Source organism: Lytechinus pictus, chromosome 5, assembly GCF_037042905.1.
Source record: "Lytechinus pictus isolate F3 Inbred chromosome 5, Lp3.0, whole genome shotgun sequence".
Lineage (NCBI taxonomy): Eukaryota > Metazoa > Echinodermata > Echinoidea > Temnopleuroida > Toxopneustidae > Lytechinus > Lytechinus pictus.
The window spans coordinates 51,950,361-51,966,758 of NC_087249.1; the positions used below are offsets into that span (position 1 = coordinate 51,950,361).

Below are 16,398 nucleotides of genomic sequence, written 5' to 3' on the forward strand. Positions count from 1 at the left end.
CCTTAGTCTTGGATTTCAGCCTTAATTTACATTGCACAAATCACACAAAAGTTTTGCATTGCACATACAACACTACATATTTACGACCTCCATGAAAGATGAATGGCCTGATGCATGATTTTTATAGCAGTCTGTTCAGTGTAATGGTCATATATTCACCTTTTGTTTTGGATGAATAAATAAATTGCATCTGAGAATAATGTGAGTCATTGACAGTTTATAATACACAAATCATTAATGTTTTTTCAAGTACATTTGATGCAGATATTCAGAATAAATGCAAAAAAAAAAATAATTATCATCTTCTTTTGTATTTTTTGTTTTGTAGTCATTGTACCTGTACCCATAATTATTTACCCCTGTTAAATGAAGTTTGAATGTGGTATATTTTAACGAGTGTATAGTCCGTTGGTCTGATGTAAATCTAATATTGCCATGGTAACAACATATTTTGGCAATAAACCAATCAAAGAATAAGTAGAACTACTTATTGCCCACTGCTAATTAGACTTGGCTCATTTCATAAAACTTGTTATAACAATTTTGCAATAATAGAATGTAAAAGCTGCTGATGTGGCTGATGCCGACAGTAAACTTGTTCCAAAACTGCATTTATTATGAAAACAAGTCTTTATGAAATGGGAGCCTGGCATGCATTTGTCCAAGAGTAAAAGAGACACTGTGTTGAATGCTGTGTTGTCATGGGATAACAACATGTTGGGGCGAAAAAAATCAGAGAAAGTGCAGTGTGTGTTCATTTTTATATTTTCCTTACACAAGGTTGTCATGGTGATGGTAGTGATATTTCAGGGTTACATTGAGGGAAGGATAAGTATATATTACGTTTTGTAGAGTTGATTTAACTTTACTTCATTTTCATGTTTTTTATTCCAAATGTTATAAGTTGAGCAAGTTTCAATTTCAATTTTTAGATTGATGGAGATGATTTGTTCAAGCTTCATCTTATAAGTAAAGGGTTATGAATGATTCAGGGCCAACATTGGGGCCAGCCATAAAATATTTCAAGGTCATGGCAATCTATGGCCTTTGATTATTACAGTAATTTGAAACTGGATAAGTTGGTAGATTATGCACTGAAAGTCTCTTTTGAGTGAATGAATTTGAATATTTACGATACAAAGTTTGTCAAAAGTAATTAAAAATTCACTGATGTAAATTTAAAAAAATTATAATCAAGCAAGTGTTGACATTTCTGAACTTTATTCAATTCAAATTCAAAATTCAAATCAATTTTAAAACTATTAATAATTTGTCATAACAGTTTAGACAAAACAATGCAACAGTTCACATAACATTTTCAATAAACATCCAGTTTAAAGATAAATTATAATGCAAGTTTCAAACCAAACATACATAATATTTATGTGTTCACTGGGAGAGAGAAAGAATTAGCAAAAACCATAACAGAGAGGAGGAAAGAAAAGACTGTAGGGAGGAGAGTGGGAGAGGGGGAATAGTGAGTGGGGGGATAAAGGGGAGGGGGAGAGGTGGACAAGGGGGGGGGGAGAGGAGGGGGCTACAAGGAAGGGGTATTGGGGACCAGAGGGACTTGATTGGGGAGAAAAATATTTTCCCTAAAATCAGGTAACTAAATAGTAATTGCATGAATTATTGCGAAAATGAATATGAATGTTATACATAGGGTAACAATAAGAACACATTTAGGTCAAGTCCGACACGACATTAAACTGATTTGAATAAATAGAGAATGAAATTCTTTTGAAATAAGATGAAATATTGACATTCTAAAATTGTTCTCATTGGCACAAACAGCAAAATGTGAGTGATTGGTGATACACAAATGAGAGAGCCTATAATGTCACACTGCCCACACAATTATGTAAAACTTGGTTTAACAACTTGTTCTCATGGAAAATATAAAACCATTGTGATTATTGTGATTTGGTGGAGATCCTTTTTATCATCAAAATGTAAAGAATGAATTTGTTTTCATTTCATGAAATAGTAATGATAATATGGCAGGCACATTTACATCATGCTTAACTTCATTAAGCGCTGAATATTTTTATCTGAGCTTCAAATAATGAAATACAAAAGAAATTGTATGAGTGTGTGACTTCATTGGCTCCTCATTTGCGTTCTGATCAGGAGGGTAAGTATTTAACTGTTTTTTTAATAAATAAATGAGACCTGGAAATGCGATTACTTTTTTACATCCTATTTTGGCAGAATTTTTAGTATATGCTTGTTGACATTCTTCATTCATAAAAACAGCTTGTTTGAGTAGACTTGGCCTTTAAATTCAAGCATCCAAATGGTTGAGTTTAGACTGAACAGTAAAATGCATCTTGATCATCTTTAATATAAACCTTCCGAATATTGATAATCGTATTCAGACTCTGAATGAATTAAGTTCACAGGTCGCAAGAGAACTATGCAGTAAAATACCTGTAGAAAATTCAATGTCAAGATAAACAGTATAACACAGCAAAATGGCAAAACATATACCTGTATGTATATTTCAACAATGCAAAAGTGTTTTCTTTCATTGAATGAACTCCAATAAATAGCGTTGCTCAAAAGGTCTTTTTCCCATTCAAGTACTGAGGTAGTTTATTTGGCAAGTGCTATCACATTGGGTTATTGTGTCCGGTCAGGAAATCGCGTAACCTGACCATTCAAGAAAATGGCCCCTAAATTCATGAAACATCAGCTTCAGTTTACCCAACCTTTTGTATATTTTGCTGTAATTTTCACAAAACAGGTATTATTGCACCCAACCTTTCAGGAATTTAGGGGGGTAAATTGCACCCAATCTTTCTGGAATTTATGGGTCACTTCTGTCAAATGGTCGGGTAAACTAGATAGACTGTATTTTAGGGGGCCCTTTTCTCCAATGGCCGGGTTATGCGGTTGCCCGCGACCGAATGCTTTAACCTGATGTGATTGTACAAGCCATTTATTGTGTGTCATCCAACAAGATCATGTAATATAGGTAATATACATGAAGGACCCTGTAACCCCAAGACATATGATTAATATCAATAAACAATTGAACATTTTTGTACATGGTTCTCCATACCATAGACCTTACATTTACGTTTAATTGTACAATTGATTGTGCCATATCTTTTATATTCCATGGGCAGATGTGCTAGAATTAATCAAGCCAGTTTATAGTAGTTTGGGGTGTATTGGTCTTGTCAAAACCATTGCTAAAAATACATGACAAATGCATATGACCATAATTCAAAGGTAGATCATCAAGTCAAAGCTTGAGAAGATCATTGATGCACACAGGCATATAATTAATGCCAACATCTTACAAAATGCAAAAAAAAATGAATAAGTGAATTAGAAGGGAAAGAAATTGGCCCGAATTCACAAAGGTGGTTTTTAAACCCAACGGTTGAACCCATGGATTATGTAGATTTCCTGTATAACTTATGCTTGTTTACCTCGCATATTAAAAACTGTCCAATTATGCTGATGCGCGCTTTTGTCACAGTGCGCCAAATTGACACCTGTTGCCATGGTTAAGTACGCTAATTTATTCATGAGTGCACTGATATGAATTAATGAGTCCACTCCTCAATGTGTGCCCAATACAGTGAGTGGCCCCTTTGAGAGAAACAATAGAATCTCAACACATCTTTCACTGTGGGGTTGGGGGGGGGGGGGTGCTTTTTTACATTAAGAGGTATGCATGCTTCTCACATTTCCTGGAACATTGGAAAAAGCAATTTATTAATTTTTGTCCCACATCTAGCATTTTCAAGTGAACACAAAGTTACTCATTCATAAAGCAATCACCCATGCTTTGAATACATAGTGAAATGTAGAACAACAACAAAAATATTTGACAAAGATGAAAATTTTTGAAATTTACAGACGTTTAAAGTATATGCGGGGTCACAGTGATAAAGGTTCAAATGCACATATTTGGTTGAATGTATGCAGATGAATGAGTTGGTAGCATCATAAGCTCAAGTTTCAGGTAAAAATTGCATAAAGTCGACCTCACACAAGTCAAATATTCGCCTTTGTTGAAGCATTTTTACAGACCAGGGGTCAGTTTAATCAAACCTTTTAAAATAACAAAATTTACATTTACAGTTAAGAGCTACTGAAATCCTTCAATCTGATTGGCTGATTGTAAATTTGTTATAGCAAAGTTTCTATGAAATGGGACCAGGATTGTGCAAAACATGTTGTATTATGAGTCACATTTCTTATTTCAGTAGTCCGGGTAAATATGACTTAGGTATTTTTTTCCAGAAAATTAATTGAAAATGCATCAAATATATGTATGATCTTTTACATTCCACGAAAAGTCAAGTCATGTTTTCACACTCTTGAAACAGAGAGTATCCAAAAAGTGAGCTTGTTATTGACTCTCTCGTTTGCATGCTGATTCTCACTATTTTTGATAAACAATAAAAATAAGGGAAATAATTATTAACAAGATTAAAGTGGAAGTTCACCCTAAAGGAAAGTTTGTTGTATAAATACCAGAATAAATAGTAAGAAAATACATTGGTGAATATTTGAGGAAAATCCATTAAAGATTAAGAAAGTTTTTAGAATTCTAGGTTTTTGATTTGTGACGTCATGTACGAGCAGCTGCCCCATGTGTTATGTAAGATAAAATGCATAAATTGCAATTTTATATTGATTCATAACAACTAAAAATTGTCTTCTTTCAGGAGCAGATGTGAAATAATTTGTTACTATACTGAAGGTACAAAAAATATCAATTTTTGAGAACATTATATTTCATTGATTTTTTTATATTCTTGATACATGGCAAGCTGCTTGCATATGACGTCAAAAAAATTCTAATAATTTTTAAAATCTTTATTGGATTTTCCTCAAAACTTCATATTTTCATATTTTTCATTATTTGTTCCTGCTATTTTTACAATAAACTATTTTTTGAGGGTGAAATTCCCCTTTACATAGATTTCTGTCACAGTATTTTTCAAAACTTTTATGATTGTCATATTCAGTGTAGATTTTCAGACTTTTGCTTGTTTGCGTGAACTCTGATGATCCTCTCTCTTTCTTTTGCCATCACTTTCTCTTTCGTTCCCTTGAACAGTTTTGTTTTGTTGAGGCACGGGTGTGATTCCTAATCTTGCTCCCACAATCTTCACAAAATCCTCCATATCAGTTCTAATGTTGTGGATATCTGATGCAACTTTGGTCTTTATGAGGTGAATCTCTGATCTCAAGAGGCTTATTTCATTCCACACCAAGCCCAGATCAACTTTGGTTGCAGGATTGTGAACTTCTTTCAGATCAGCACTTGAAGGTTGAAACAAGGCTTTGGAATTGTGTTTGTTCTTGTAGTGCCCTTTGGCAGACTTTGGCAGGATTACAGTCAGGAGAGATCCAGGGTGGTTTCCAAGCCCTTCTTTTGTTGCCTTTGATGGTGACTCTCCAGGATCTACAGACTCTTTCAATGATGGTGATGCATCGCCGATAGGGTTCTCCTCACTTTTGCAGGAACGAACGCTTGCTATTTTGATACCTGGTGATTCTGCTCTCCTGTCGTTGACAGGAGATATTGAAGGCGATTCATTCCTCATATCAGATGTCTCACTTTGGTGATTCATCGCAGGAGAATATACACCCACTGTATTAATTTTTTTCATGTCTTCTGGCTGGAGATGTAAGAGAGAGTGTACAGGGGGTCCGGGTGGCCTGGTACCGGGTGGACATGTACATTTGACATGAGGCCCAGGGACTGGATAGTGCAGAGCATTTGGTGGTAGTGCAATTGGAACCATACCAGGAGGAATAGAACCTGGAGGAAACATGTCAGATGGAAAGACTCCGGATGGCCTTGCGCTTGCCGGTGCCAATCCTACAGGAACCATCCCCGGGGGTATGATGCGTGAGGGATTTGGGGGTATCCCAGGGGCAGTTGAAATTCTTAACTGTGGATTTGGAGAACTGGATTGTCCTGGGAGGGAAGGGTCATTCGATCTTCTACTGGGAGTATCTTTACCGGTCGCTTCATTTGTATCGGTCTCTTCGTCCTCAGAATCTGAATTGAAGAGAATTTTACAGGAGTCCAGAGGGATTCCCATGAAAGGTTCTTTCATTTGTCCAGTTGCATCGACAGGAACAAGGACATCAAGTGAGCCAGTAGGACTAGGATGTAACTCTGGGATATTCACAATTCGTTTCTCTGGCATAAAAACTGCACGAGTTTGGGGACTGGATTCATCCTTAAAACGTATGGTTTCCTGTGTCTTTTCAGTATTTTTCGGTACATTGCTTTCTGGATTAATAGGAGAGGAAGAGGAAGTGGAAGTGACAGCTGCAGAAGGTAAGGTAGGTAATACTGGTACTGCGATGGTTCTTGAAGGAAGAGAACTTGAAGGTGCAGTCACCTTAGGTTGTGCAGGTAAATCTGGAGCCTTTTTCATGACTGTATTTTGTGGTGGGGTACGCGGAGCTACATGTAGCAGAGGTGGCTTTGGGGCTATAGGACGATACAGAGTTTGTGACATTTGTGGCATTTGTAGAATTTGTGGCATTTGTAGCATGTGTGGTAGTCCAGGTTGTATGCGTGGCAGCTGTATCTGAGAGAAGGGAAGAGCATGAGCAGGGACAAGACCAGGGGCAAGAGCAGGACCAGGAACATGTACAGGAGCTGGAGCAGTACGAGGTAAAATATTAACAGGAGCCCGAGTATTTGATAAAATATTAACAGAAGCCCGAGGAGCATTCGGTAAAATATTAAAAACAGGAACCATTGCAGGATTTGGTACACGATAATTAGCAGGAGCCGAAGGAGGATTAGGTAAAGTATTATTTTCACCTTTACCATGCTGAGCTGCAAGATGAGCTGTAGCCCTCTCCAGTGTAAGTGGTTGATGTGGTGTCCATTGGGGAACGGTACTCTCAATGCTCTCGGGGACTGGGCTTGGTGTTTGAATGTACTGTTTTTTCACCACATGTATCCTTTGTTGATCACTTCTGTGTCTCTTTTTGAATATGGAATGCCCTCGCTGCAGGTCTTTCAATAACTTCAACTTCAGTTTTGGCCTCTCGTCCATCTGTTCTTTCAACAAAACCAGTGTATCAAGGTTAGGTTTTGGTACACCATAAACTACCTCCATGATCTTTTTCAAGATTTCATTCGTTAATGGTTCATCAGGATTTACTTCAATAGGCTCTATGTTTCCTGCTTCCCTACCCTCACCTCCATTGTCCTCACTTTCATCTCCCTCAAAATCCGAATCGCTACTGGGATCTGGAACCCAGTCATCTTCATCATCTCCATCATTCTCATCGATATCAAAATCTGATTCCGCACCACTCATCTCATCGCTTGACTGCTGATTGTCTGTTCCGGATTTTCCACCTTTGGGAGGCTGCGCTTGTCCTTCCGGAGAAGAGGGCTCACCCTTGATCCAGCCATCCTCGTTGACGACTAGCATGGTGCCTTCTGATGGTTCTCCACCCTTGGTGTTTGGAGGTTCCTGATTAGGAACAATCAGCACTGTACATGCTCCTTGAGGCGGAGTCTCCCTGGAGCTGCTTGGAATGGATTCCTTGAGGGCCCCACGCAAATGGTCTTCTTGATTCTTCATTTCTGTCAAAAATTAAATGGAAGAGAAAGAATGGAAAATATTTAAATAATAATAACTGTATATTTACCATTACATGCTATTATTTGCCATTTATGAGCAGAAAGAATTGTTACAATGTACCTTAAAGAGGAAGTCCACCCTAAAAAAATTTGTTTGAAGAAGAAAAAGAGTGCTGATACAGCAAACAAATATAATGTTGAAAATTTCATCAAAGTTGGATGTGAAATAAGAAACTTATGACATATGTCATAAATGACTGATAAACATCAAATTGATGCTGTTATGATTGGATATCATTTGTCATCAAAATTATTGTTTTCGTGGTGGGTGTTTCATAAAGCTGTTTGTAAGATACGAATGACTTTACGCACGACTGGTGATCCTTTTTTGTGCTAAATCATATCCCTGTCTAATTGAGTTACATGTATGACCTAAGAACATGTTCCAGTCGTGCGTAAAGTCGTGCGTAACTTTACGAACAGCTTTATGAAACACCCACCTGTATACTTTGGATTTGTATTTTTGTTAATCAGTGAGCACCGCATTTTCATTTATTGGACAATAAATGAATTAAATTATTCAATAATTTTAAAATTTCACAAAACAGGTATGCACATTCTGGTTGTTATGTAAATGAGGTTACCAATGGCATTACAATTACTACTTCCTTTGTATTATGTGAAGTACGAAGTACTACTACTAATAATAATAATAATAAACAGTTCTTGTATAGCGCATATCACGATTATGAATAATGTCTCTATGCGCTTCCAAAGGACTTGGATATTATTACCCCAGCTGTAGCTTGGCAGCCGTAATTACTAAGATTACAGCACACACGCATTTCAAGGAATAAATTCCTGCCAGGTACCCATTCACCTCACCTGGGTTGAGTGCAGCACAATGTGGATAAATTTCTTGCGGAAGGAAATTACGCCATGGCTGGGATTCGAACCCACAACCCTCTGTTTCAAAGTCCGGAGACTAATCCACTGGGACACAACGCTCCACAGCTATTGTTTCTATTGTTTCATTATCAAAATATGAAACTTAATTAGTTTTTCTCCCTGTAAATGTGGAATCACCATTGTTGTATACTATTAAGATTCAATGAAGAGTTTCTTCTCAATTGTCTCATGATCTCATCTTAAATAATGGAAATATTGGATAACTCATAGAATGAAATAAATATTATTGAAAGATATTGTATGACATCAACTTATCATGGTGTTGTGCATATTACTGTATTATGAAAATTATTGAAACTCTAATATGTCATAAGTAATAACATGTATTTTACATCTTATTTTGATGAAAGTTTCTGCATCATGCTTGTTTTAGTGTTCTGTACTTGACCTTTATTGGAGAATGAAACTGATGGAAAAGGTTGGTTTGGGTGAGAAAAGAATAATGACAGAAAAATAAAAATAAAAGTTTGAGTTGAATTGGGTAAACAATACGGAAGTTATGAGCCTTTGAATGTTGAGATCACTAATACTAGATGGAGATCCTCCCATTGGCAATGAGACAGAGATGTATGATGTCACATGATCAACTATCTCCGTTATAGGAGCCTGAAAATGTACCCAAAGCTTCATTCATATGATAGACAAACAATTCTTCAATCATATAGTGCAATACTAAAAATGATAAAATAAATTTTGAAATACGGCATTCTAAATAGTTTCACCAAGTTGTATATTCAAATAGCCATTTCAAAGAGGCTATTACCTGAATCTGTTTATACCACTTGGTCTATAGCCAGTTGGTCTCATAGACAATTTGTCTAATACTTGGGCCCTGTCTTACAAAGAAAGCCAGCAACATCAGCATCTTATAAATGCATGTTCAAAATATTTTCTAGATATAATGTGTATTCATAAATTCATTGTTTTCTAGAGAATTTGGATTTTTCACCTTTGTTTACAAAGGACATTTAGCAAATTTCCTGTCGAAAAATTATGACACTAATGGATTTCCATAGAGTTGCGATTGATTGGATTAATCGTAACTCTTTGTAAGACGGGGCCCTGGTGTAATAATCAGTTCGGATAATACCAGTTGGTCTAATCATCATTTCGTTTGATGCCATTTTGTCTTAACCCAGTTGGTCCAACTCCGAAATTGTCTGCAGCTGTATTCACTTTGTCTCATTACCATTTTGATCGATCATCCTGTGGTCCTGTAGCTCATCTAATAACCATTTGGTCTAATATCCATTTGTTCTATGTTTAAACATACATGTATATAGACAAAACATGGATCATGTGGATAATCAGGCTAATCTATAGCCCACCTACAGGGGGGGGGGGGGGTTGCTGCACAATGGGGTAGGGGAGAGAGACCCTAAATTTTACCCTAATCCCATTTCATGTTTATGAACATTTGATTTCTCCCTCAATGCAGTGGTCGGAGGGTAGTCTAGTCATAGAAAAAGGGTTTACAAATTTATAAAAAATAGCCCAGTAGGTAAGTATCTATAGACGAAATGAAAGACCAAATGGTAGTAAGACCAGGGACCCATCATATCAAGAAAATACAATCAATCTTAAATCTATAGCAAATCATGTACGAAGGGGGGGGGGGGCTACAAACAGGGGCTGTTGGGCAGCCACGCTGCCACTGCCTACCTACATGTTCAGATTTAAGTCTTTGTCTGGTTTTCTTATGATGGAAGATTTACTGTTGGCATTTTTTCGTTATGTCCAAAAGAATCTACGACCATTAACAAAATTAACACCCGTTAAAGTTTGCAGCACGTGTGCGCGCGCGAGCTCTCACTACAGGCCATATATGGGCAAAAACATGTCTATTGAAAATTCACTATAGCTCTGTGAATAGTCCGTTGACCCCAATATTTTTGTTCATATATCAATAGAGTATGAGTTGTAGATTTGATTTCATGTCACCATTGTCCCTCAATTTGATCATGACGTCATCAAAATTGCGCCTAAACTGAAAATTTCATTTTTTTCAAAAATGATGTCATCAAATTTGATCATAACTCTGTAAATATTGATCGTTTTTCGCCCAGATTTCGATATGTTGTAGTTTAGAATGTACTCTTTCTCCTCAGTAGTCATGAATTTTCATTTTGAAAAACACATCATGGCGTAAGACAGCGATGAAAAGAGGCATGTCATTTTTCCTCATTTTGCGTGTAATCTCTATGGGACATGACTTTTTCTCAAAACTAGATCTACATTCCTCTATTTCGTGAGCTATATCTCCATTTTTTCTTGTAAGTTATCCCTGAGCTTTTAGTATGTTGTAGCTGAGATTCTTAGCTTTCTGAAGTGTTGCCTTCATTTCTCGATCAGATGCCGAGATCATGCCCGTTTTTCGCTTGCAAAATTGGATTTGTAATTCTCAAATTTCCTTACGTGTAATCTCTATGGGAACGTATAATTCTTATGGGGAATATCGTGGCTCAATGGATAACGCACTTGACTAGCGTCCTCGGGGGCGCAGGTTCGAGTCCTGGGTTGAACAAGATGATTTTTTTTCCTTTTTTTTTCTTCTTACCACCTCGTACATGATCCTTTATGACAATTAAAAGGTATAAAAGTTAAAATTTAGCAAGATAAAACAGATTATACTTTTTTCATACTTCAATTGTCATACATTAATGAGTCCTTTTCACAGTGCTTTATCATCTCCCCTCATCTCCCGTCTTTCACAACTATTCTATCCATAATGAACATTCCGTTGTCATCATGATGATCATATTGATCTACATGAACATGGTGATGGTGCTCATGATGCCGAGAATAAGGACAGACCACCTAATTCGTCCGCATGACGAATTAAATTCTAGTTTATTACTCTACTTTTGTGTTTAGTTTTTAAAACAAAATTGAGTTTCCTCAATAGGGGCTCAAGTACATTTTCCCCCTTTTTCATGTAAATATGTAGCAGAAGTGCTCAGGGGGGGGGACACTCACATGTACATCGGTGATATGGGAATGTGCCGCCTTGATGACCCCCCTCCCCCTTTTCAGATCTTGGTGTCAGTTTTCTAGATACTTTTTGCATGTTGGGGGGGGGGGGGCACTTCCATTGATGAGTGGATACCAGGCGCGTAGAAAGAAACGCGTAAAAAAGGATAGATCTCTTTTTCAAGATTAGGCACATTACATACGTAACGTAATAAGGCTGTCATACTGAAAAACGGTATATATTTCGCTTGGAAAGCTACGTGTTTATGGTCAAATTTGCAAGGCTATAAAAAAGACTAAAATGCTGTATAAAGGATGTACTTTTTGCCCAATAAAGTGTTTAAGAGTCAGATTTGAACGAGGTGTGGGAGCTAGGTGGAGCGGTACTAAACCCAATGTAGGCCTAAGTAGAGGTAAAGACGACGTCAGTGATCACGTCCATGACATAACAATTAAAATATCGCTGTACTTGTTTATTTATTTATTTATTTTTTTATTTATTTATTGATATATTCATATTCCACAATCATCAAAGTACATTTATAATAAATCATTTTAACACTGAAAAAAATGCATAACACACAGGATTGAAACGTAGCAATGAAATGAAAAAAGTGGAGGGGCCTACTTAAAAGCAAAGCTTGTAAAATGTAGACCCCCTATCAAAATTTTATACAAGGGTAATATGATATAAGTAGAGTAAAATAATCAGCAAAATTCTATAAAATTATATATAAACACTGTAACACAAATGTATTTACACTATATACAAAATTAAATATTGACTTTAAAATAATCAATTTGTTTAGGGGGTCAAAACTTGGAATACTTGTCAAGGGTACCATTTTGTTTCCAATACTTGTTAAGGGTAGGGTTTCACATGCCAATATACTTGTTAAGGGGTGCATGCATTTTCAGAATATGGAAAATACTTGTTTTTCGAAACCCCATGGTTGCGCCTGGAATCCACTCGTCGATGGAAGTGGCCCCCCGGGCAAAATTTCCTTTCAGAAGCTGCTGTTTGTAAATTTTTCCCAATACGCCATATCAGGCCCCTTGAAATTTTTGCTCATTATGCCACTGCTTCACTCCATACGTTACCAGTGCCATGCATGGCCAGGACCCACAAACACAGCGCTAGCAAAAACTATACCTTCCCTTCCGTCCCGTCGTATTTTTTGTGCCCAAGACCCTGTTATTTCCCAAATGTGGTTAGCTCCTTGGACCCCCATTTCAGGGTTTCCCGAGGCACACACCCATCAAAATATACTTCAAGCGCTCCCCCCCTCGGAACAAGTGAGGGAGCCCTTGGCAAACGAGAGCTTATTTGCTCGTGGTGTTTTGAATATACATGTACTTTCTGACGTGTATGATGGTCACATTTGGTAAATAATACAAGGGCATAAAATATACAGGAACATATTATTCAACACTATTCAACATTGTATTACAAAGCTAAACTTATATATCCACTACATGTAGATCTACAGCCCTCTGAAAAGCCCGGGGGGAGTCAAATATATTGCTACACACATGCATGACTAAAAAAACATGTTTGAATTAAAGGGGTGTTTTTCAGTTTTGGACGCGGGCTGCGCGTGCACTTGATTAGGGTATCAAAAACACAGATTTTTCCCCAAAAGGGTGGTTTTAAAAGACTGGTCAATGGTCAGTCGCGGGGTCAAGGTATTTATGGTATGTTTTTTTCCAAGGCTTTTTTGTAAGACTAGCCAAATGTGTTTAGGGTATGTTTTTTCTCCAAGATTTTTCCCCAGGGTCATATTCTGGCGATAACTTGTTTTGGGGCCAAAGTAAATAAAGCCTGCAAAAAACTTGTTTAGGGGGTGTTTGGAAATAATTTTTGTCACGCATGTGCACAGCAATACACTTGACTGCCCCCCCCCCCACCCCGGGATGAAAGGCTCTGTCTATATACCCCTGTCCAAAAAAGTGGTAGGTATATGTGCCGCGGGCGAGGCAAAAAACAGAGGCTTTGGAGTGGGCTTATTGTAAAAAAAGAGGGTCCTCGGAACGGGCTTTGGAACTACAAATGTTTGTGAAAACAGGGGTCATTGGAACGGGCATACGTGCATGTAGCTAGCCCGGTAGCCCGGGTCCGCTCGCGCTGAGGCGATGGTCGGACAGCGCTCTGCGGCCTTTCACCAAAATTGCAGCTCATTGTAGCGGATCAATGCGGCCGGAACGACGTTACAAAAAATATGCGAAGCTTTGGAACAGATTTCTTTTTTCTCGATAAAAAGAAAATGCTATGCTTTGGAGTGGCTTTCCTTGTTCTTTTTCTAAAGAAGATATTAAATGATGTGCCTTGGAACGGAAATTTGAGTGTAAAAATAGGGGTCCCCTGTGCGGCACATACCCACGTACATGTACCACTCATTACATACTGAGGAATCAGGGACAACTCGAACCACGGGACAACTCGGACCGTGGGCCGAGTTGTCTCACCCGATTCGTGATTTTTTTTTCCACAAATTTGCGTCTATTTTTCCGTCATTTCGAAATTTCTTGAAAAGATTTTCTAGAGATATAGTCTGATGGTAATGTTCTTCACTTTCTATTACTTTTTTTTCGCTGAAATAAATAAAAAAGTGTAATTTTAGGCGTTTTTCGACAGATCGCGATTCCCATAGGCGCGCGTGTATTAACTGTGTTGGTGCTCTGCTCGGCCCCGCTCAATAACTGACTTGATTTTGTGATCATTTCTCCTCAAGATGCCACTTTTATCGCAGAAGATGGACTTTCTTGTATTCCATTAACTCCATTTTCTCATCAAAAGGATAAAATTTGGAGTATTTGCACGATTTTCTTAAAGTTTTTCACCTTTTCTCTCTGGTCGTAAGAAGCGAACAACCGATGAACGGTCCGCTGCTCTTCATCGCAATTCTACGTAGCTCGGCCGCCTAAACTGGCGGGGTGGGATTCAGCCCGGAATCCCCAATGGAAGTGGGCGTGCACAGTCAAAGAGCCGAGCTTGACTGAGTGAGAGAGAGTGAGCTACAGCTTGAAGCTTGGCGCTGGCAGTGTCGTATAGGCTCTGCCTTTTTTTTTTGTATATCCTATAATCTATATATATATATATATATATATATTTTTTTTTTTTTTTCTATATTGATTTTCCCTGGTGTAGAGCTTTAAGATTGTAATGATTAAATATGCTTTAATTTCTTTGACTGAGTGTGACTGTGGTGTGGATGTTAGAGTCGCACAAAAAATACTTTTACGTGGGTGGGGGCTCGGGGCGATTTCACTCCTGCCCCCGAAAAAAAAAAGATATATAGGCCTAAAAGTAATCAATTTGATTAAAAATTAAGCCCCCCCCCAAAAAAAAATTTATGGCTACCCTCAACCCGGCATGCCAACACAGCTACACCGCAAATATTTTTTCACATTTCGGGGGCAGGAGTGAAATCGCCCCGAGCCCCCACCCACGTAAAAGTATTTTTTGTGCGACTCTAACATCCACACCACAGTCACACTCAGTCAAAGAAATTAAAGCATATTTAATTATTACAATCTTAAAGCTCTACACCAGGGAAAATCAATATAGAAAAAAAAAATATATATATATATATATATATATAGGATATACAAAAAAAAAAGGCAGAGCCTATACGACACTGCCAGCGCCAAGCTTCAAGCTCTAGCTCACTCTCTCTCACTCAGTCAAGCTCGGCTCTTTGACTGTGCACGCCCACTTCCATTGGGGATTCCGGGTTGAATCCCACCCCGCCAGTTTAGGCGGCCGAGCTACGTAGAATTGCGATGAAGAGCAGCGGACCGTTCATCGGTTGTTCGCTTCTTACGACCAGAGAGAAAAGGTGAAAAACTTTAAGAAAATCGTGCAAATACTCCAAATTTTATCCTTTTGATGAGAAAATGGAGTTAATGGAATACAAGAAAGTCCATCTTCTGCGATAAAAGTGGTAACTTGAGGAGAAATGATCACAAAATCAAGTCAGTTGTTGAGCGGGGCCGAGCCGAGCACCAACACAGTTAATACACGCGCGCCTATGGGAATCGCGATCTGTCGAAAAAGGCCTAAAATTACACTTTTTTATTTATTTCAGCGAAAAAAAAGTAATAGAAAGTGAAGAACATTACCATCAGACCATATCTCTAGAAAATCTTTACAAGAAATTTCGAAATGACGGAAAAATAGACGCAAATTTGTGAAAAAAAAATCTCGTAATGGGTGAGACAACTCGGCCCGCGGTCCGAGATGTCCCGTGGTCCGAGTTGTCCTGACCCCATACTGAGTGCCCCCCCCCCCGGTCTATACCTGAAATAAACAACTTTTGCAGAATACCTGTCCTTATCCTTCATGCAGTTTACCTTATCCATCATGCAGTTTATGTGGCACAGGGCATTCAATTTATATCGTTAATGAATAATGATTCAGCCAAATATAAAGACAGAAAACTTACTTCTCAAATCTGTTATCTGTACGCTGCATGGCTTGATCAGTTGTGATGATGAAGTCAAATCCATGTTCAAGTTCAGATCATGAAAGCGATGACAACAAAATAAACATGATAAGATGCAGACAATTACGCTCAAGGCAAAGGTTTACGTTGCCAGGCCCTCCATTGTAAAGAAACAATTAAGATGACAGTTAATTAATGCAGCCCAGGCTTTGTTCAACAAGAGAATATATCATGGGATATGGAAATAGCAGACAACTCAATTGTACGTGTATACGTACATGTACTGCATGAAGCATGGATTTCTACAGCACCTGGGTTCGCGCACACACTGATGTATTGTTCTATTTACACCACACAGAGCTGAGCTTAGCTTGCTGTGTTGACTATTCTGTATTTTCAGACCCTATTGACTGATTTGCTATGCCA

The 16,398-nt window shown here is 38.0% G+C and overlaps 1 protein-coding gene across 1 annotated transcript; it reads right to left on the reverse strand.

Moving 5' to 3' along the window:
* Positions 1 to 1,204: 1,204 nt before the first annotated feature.
* Positions 1,205 to 16,350, reverse strand: LOC129261111 (proteoglycan 4-like). The gene is made up of 2 exons (XM_054899157.2): positions 15,973 to 16,350; positions 1,205 to 7,591 (listed from the first exon to the last, which is right to left on the reverse strand). The coding sequence occupies exons 1-2, from the start codon at positions 16,034 to 16,036 to the stop codon at positions 5,001 to 5,003; spliced, it is 2,655 nt and encodes an 884-aa protein (XP_054755132.2). The 5' UTR covers positions 16,037 to 16,350; the 3' UTR covers positions 1,205 to 5,000.
* Between the last annotated feature and the right edge of the window lie 48 nt (positions 16,351 to 16,398).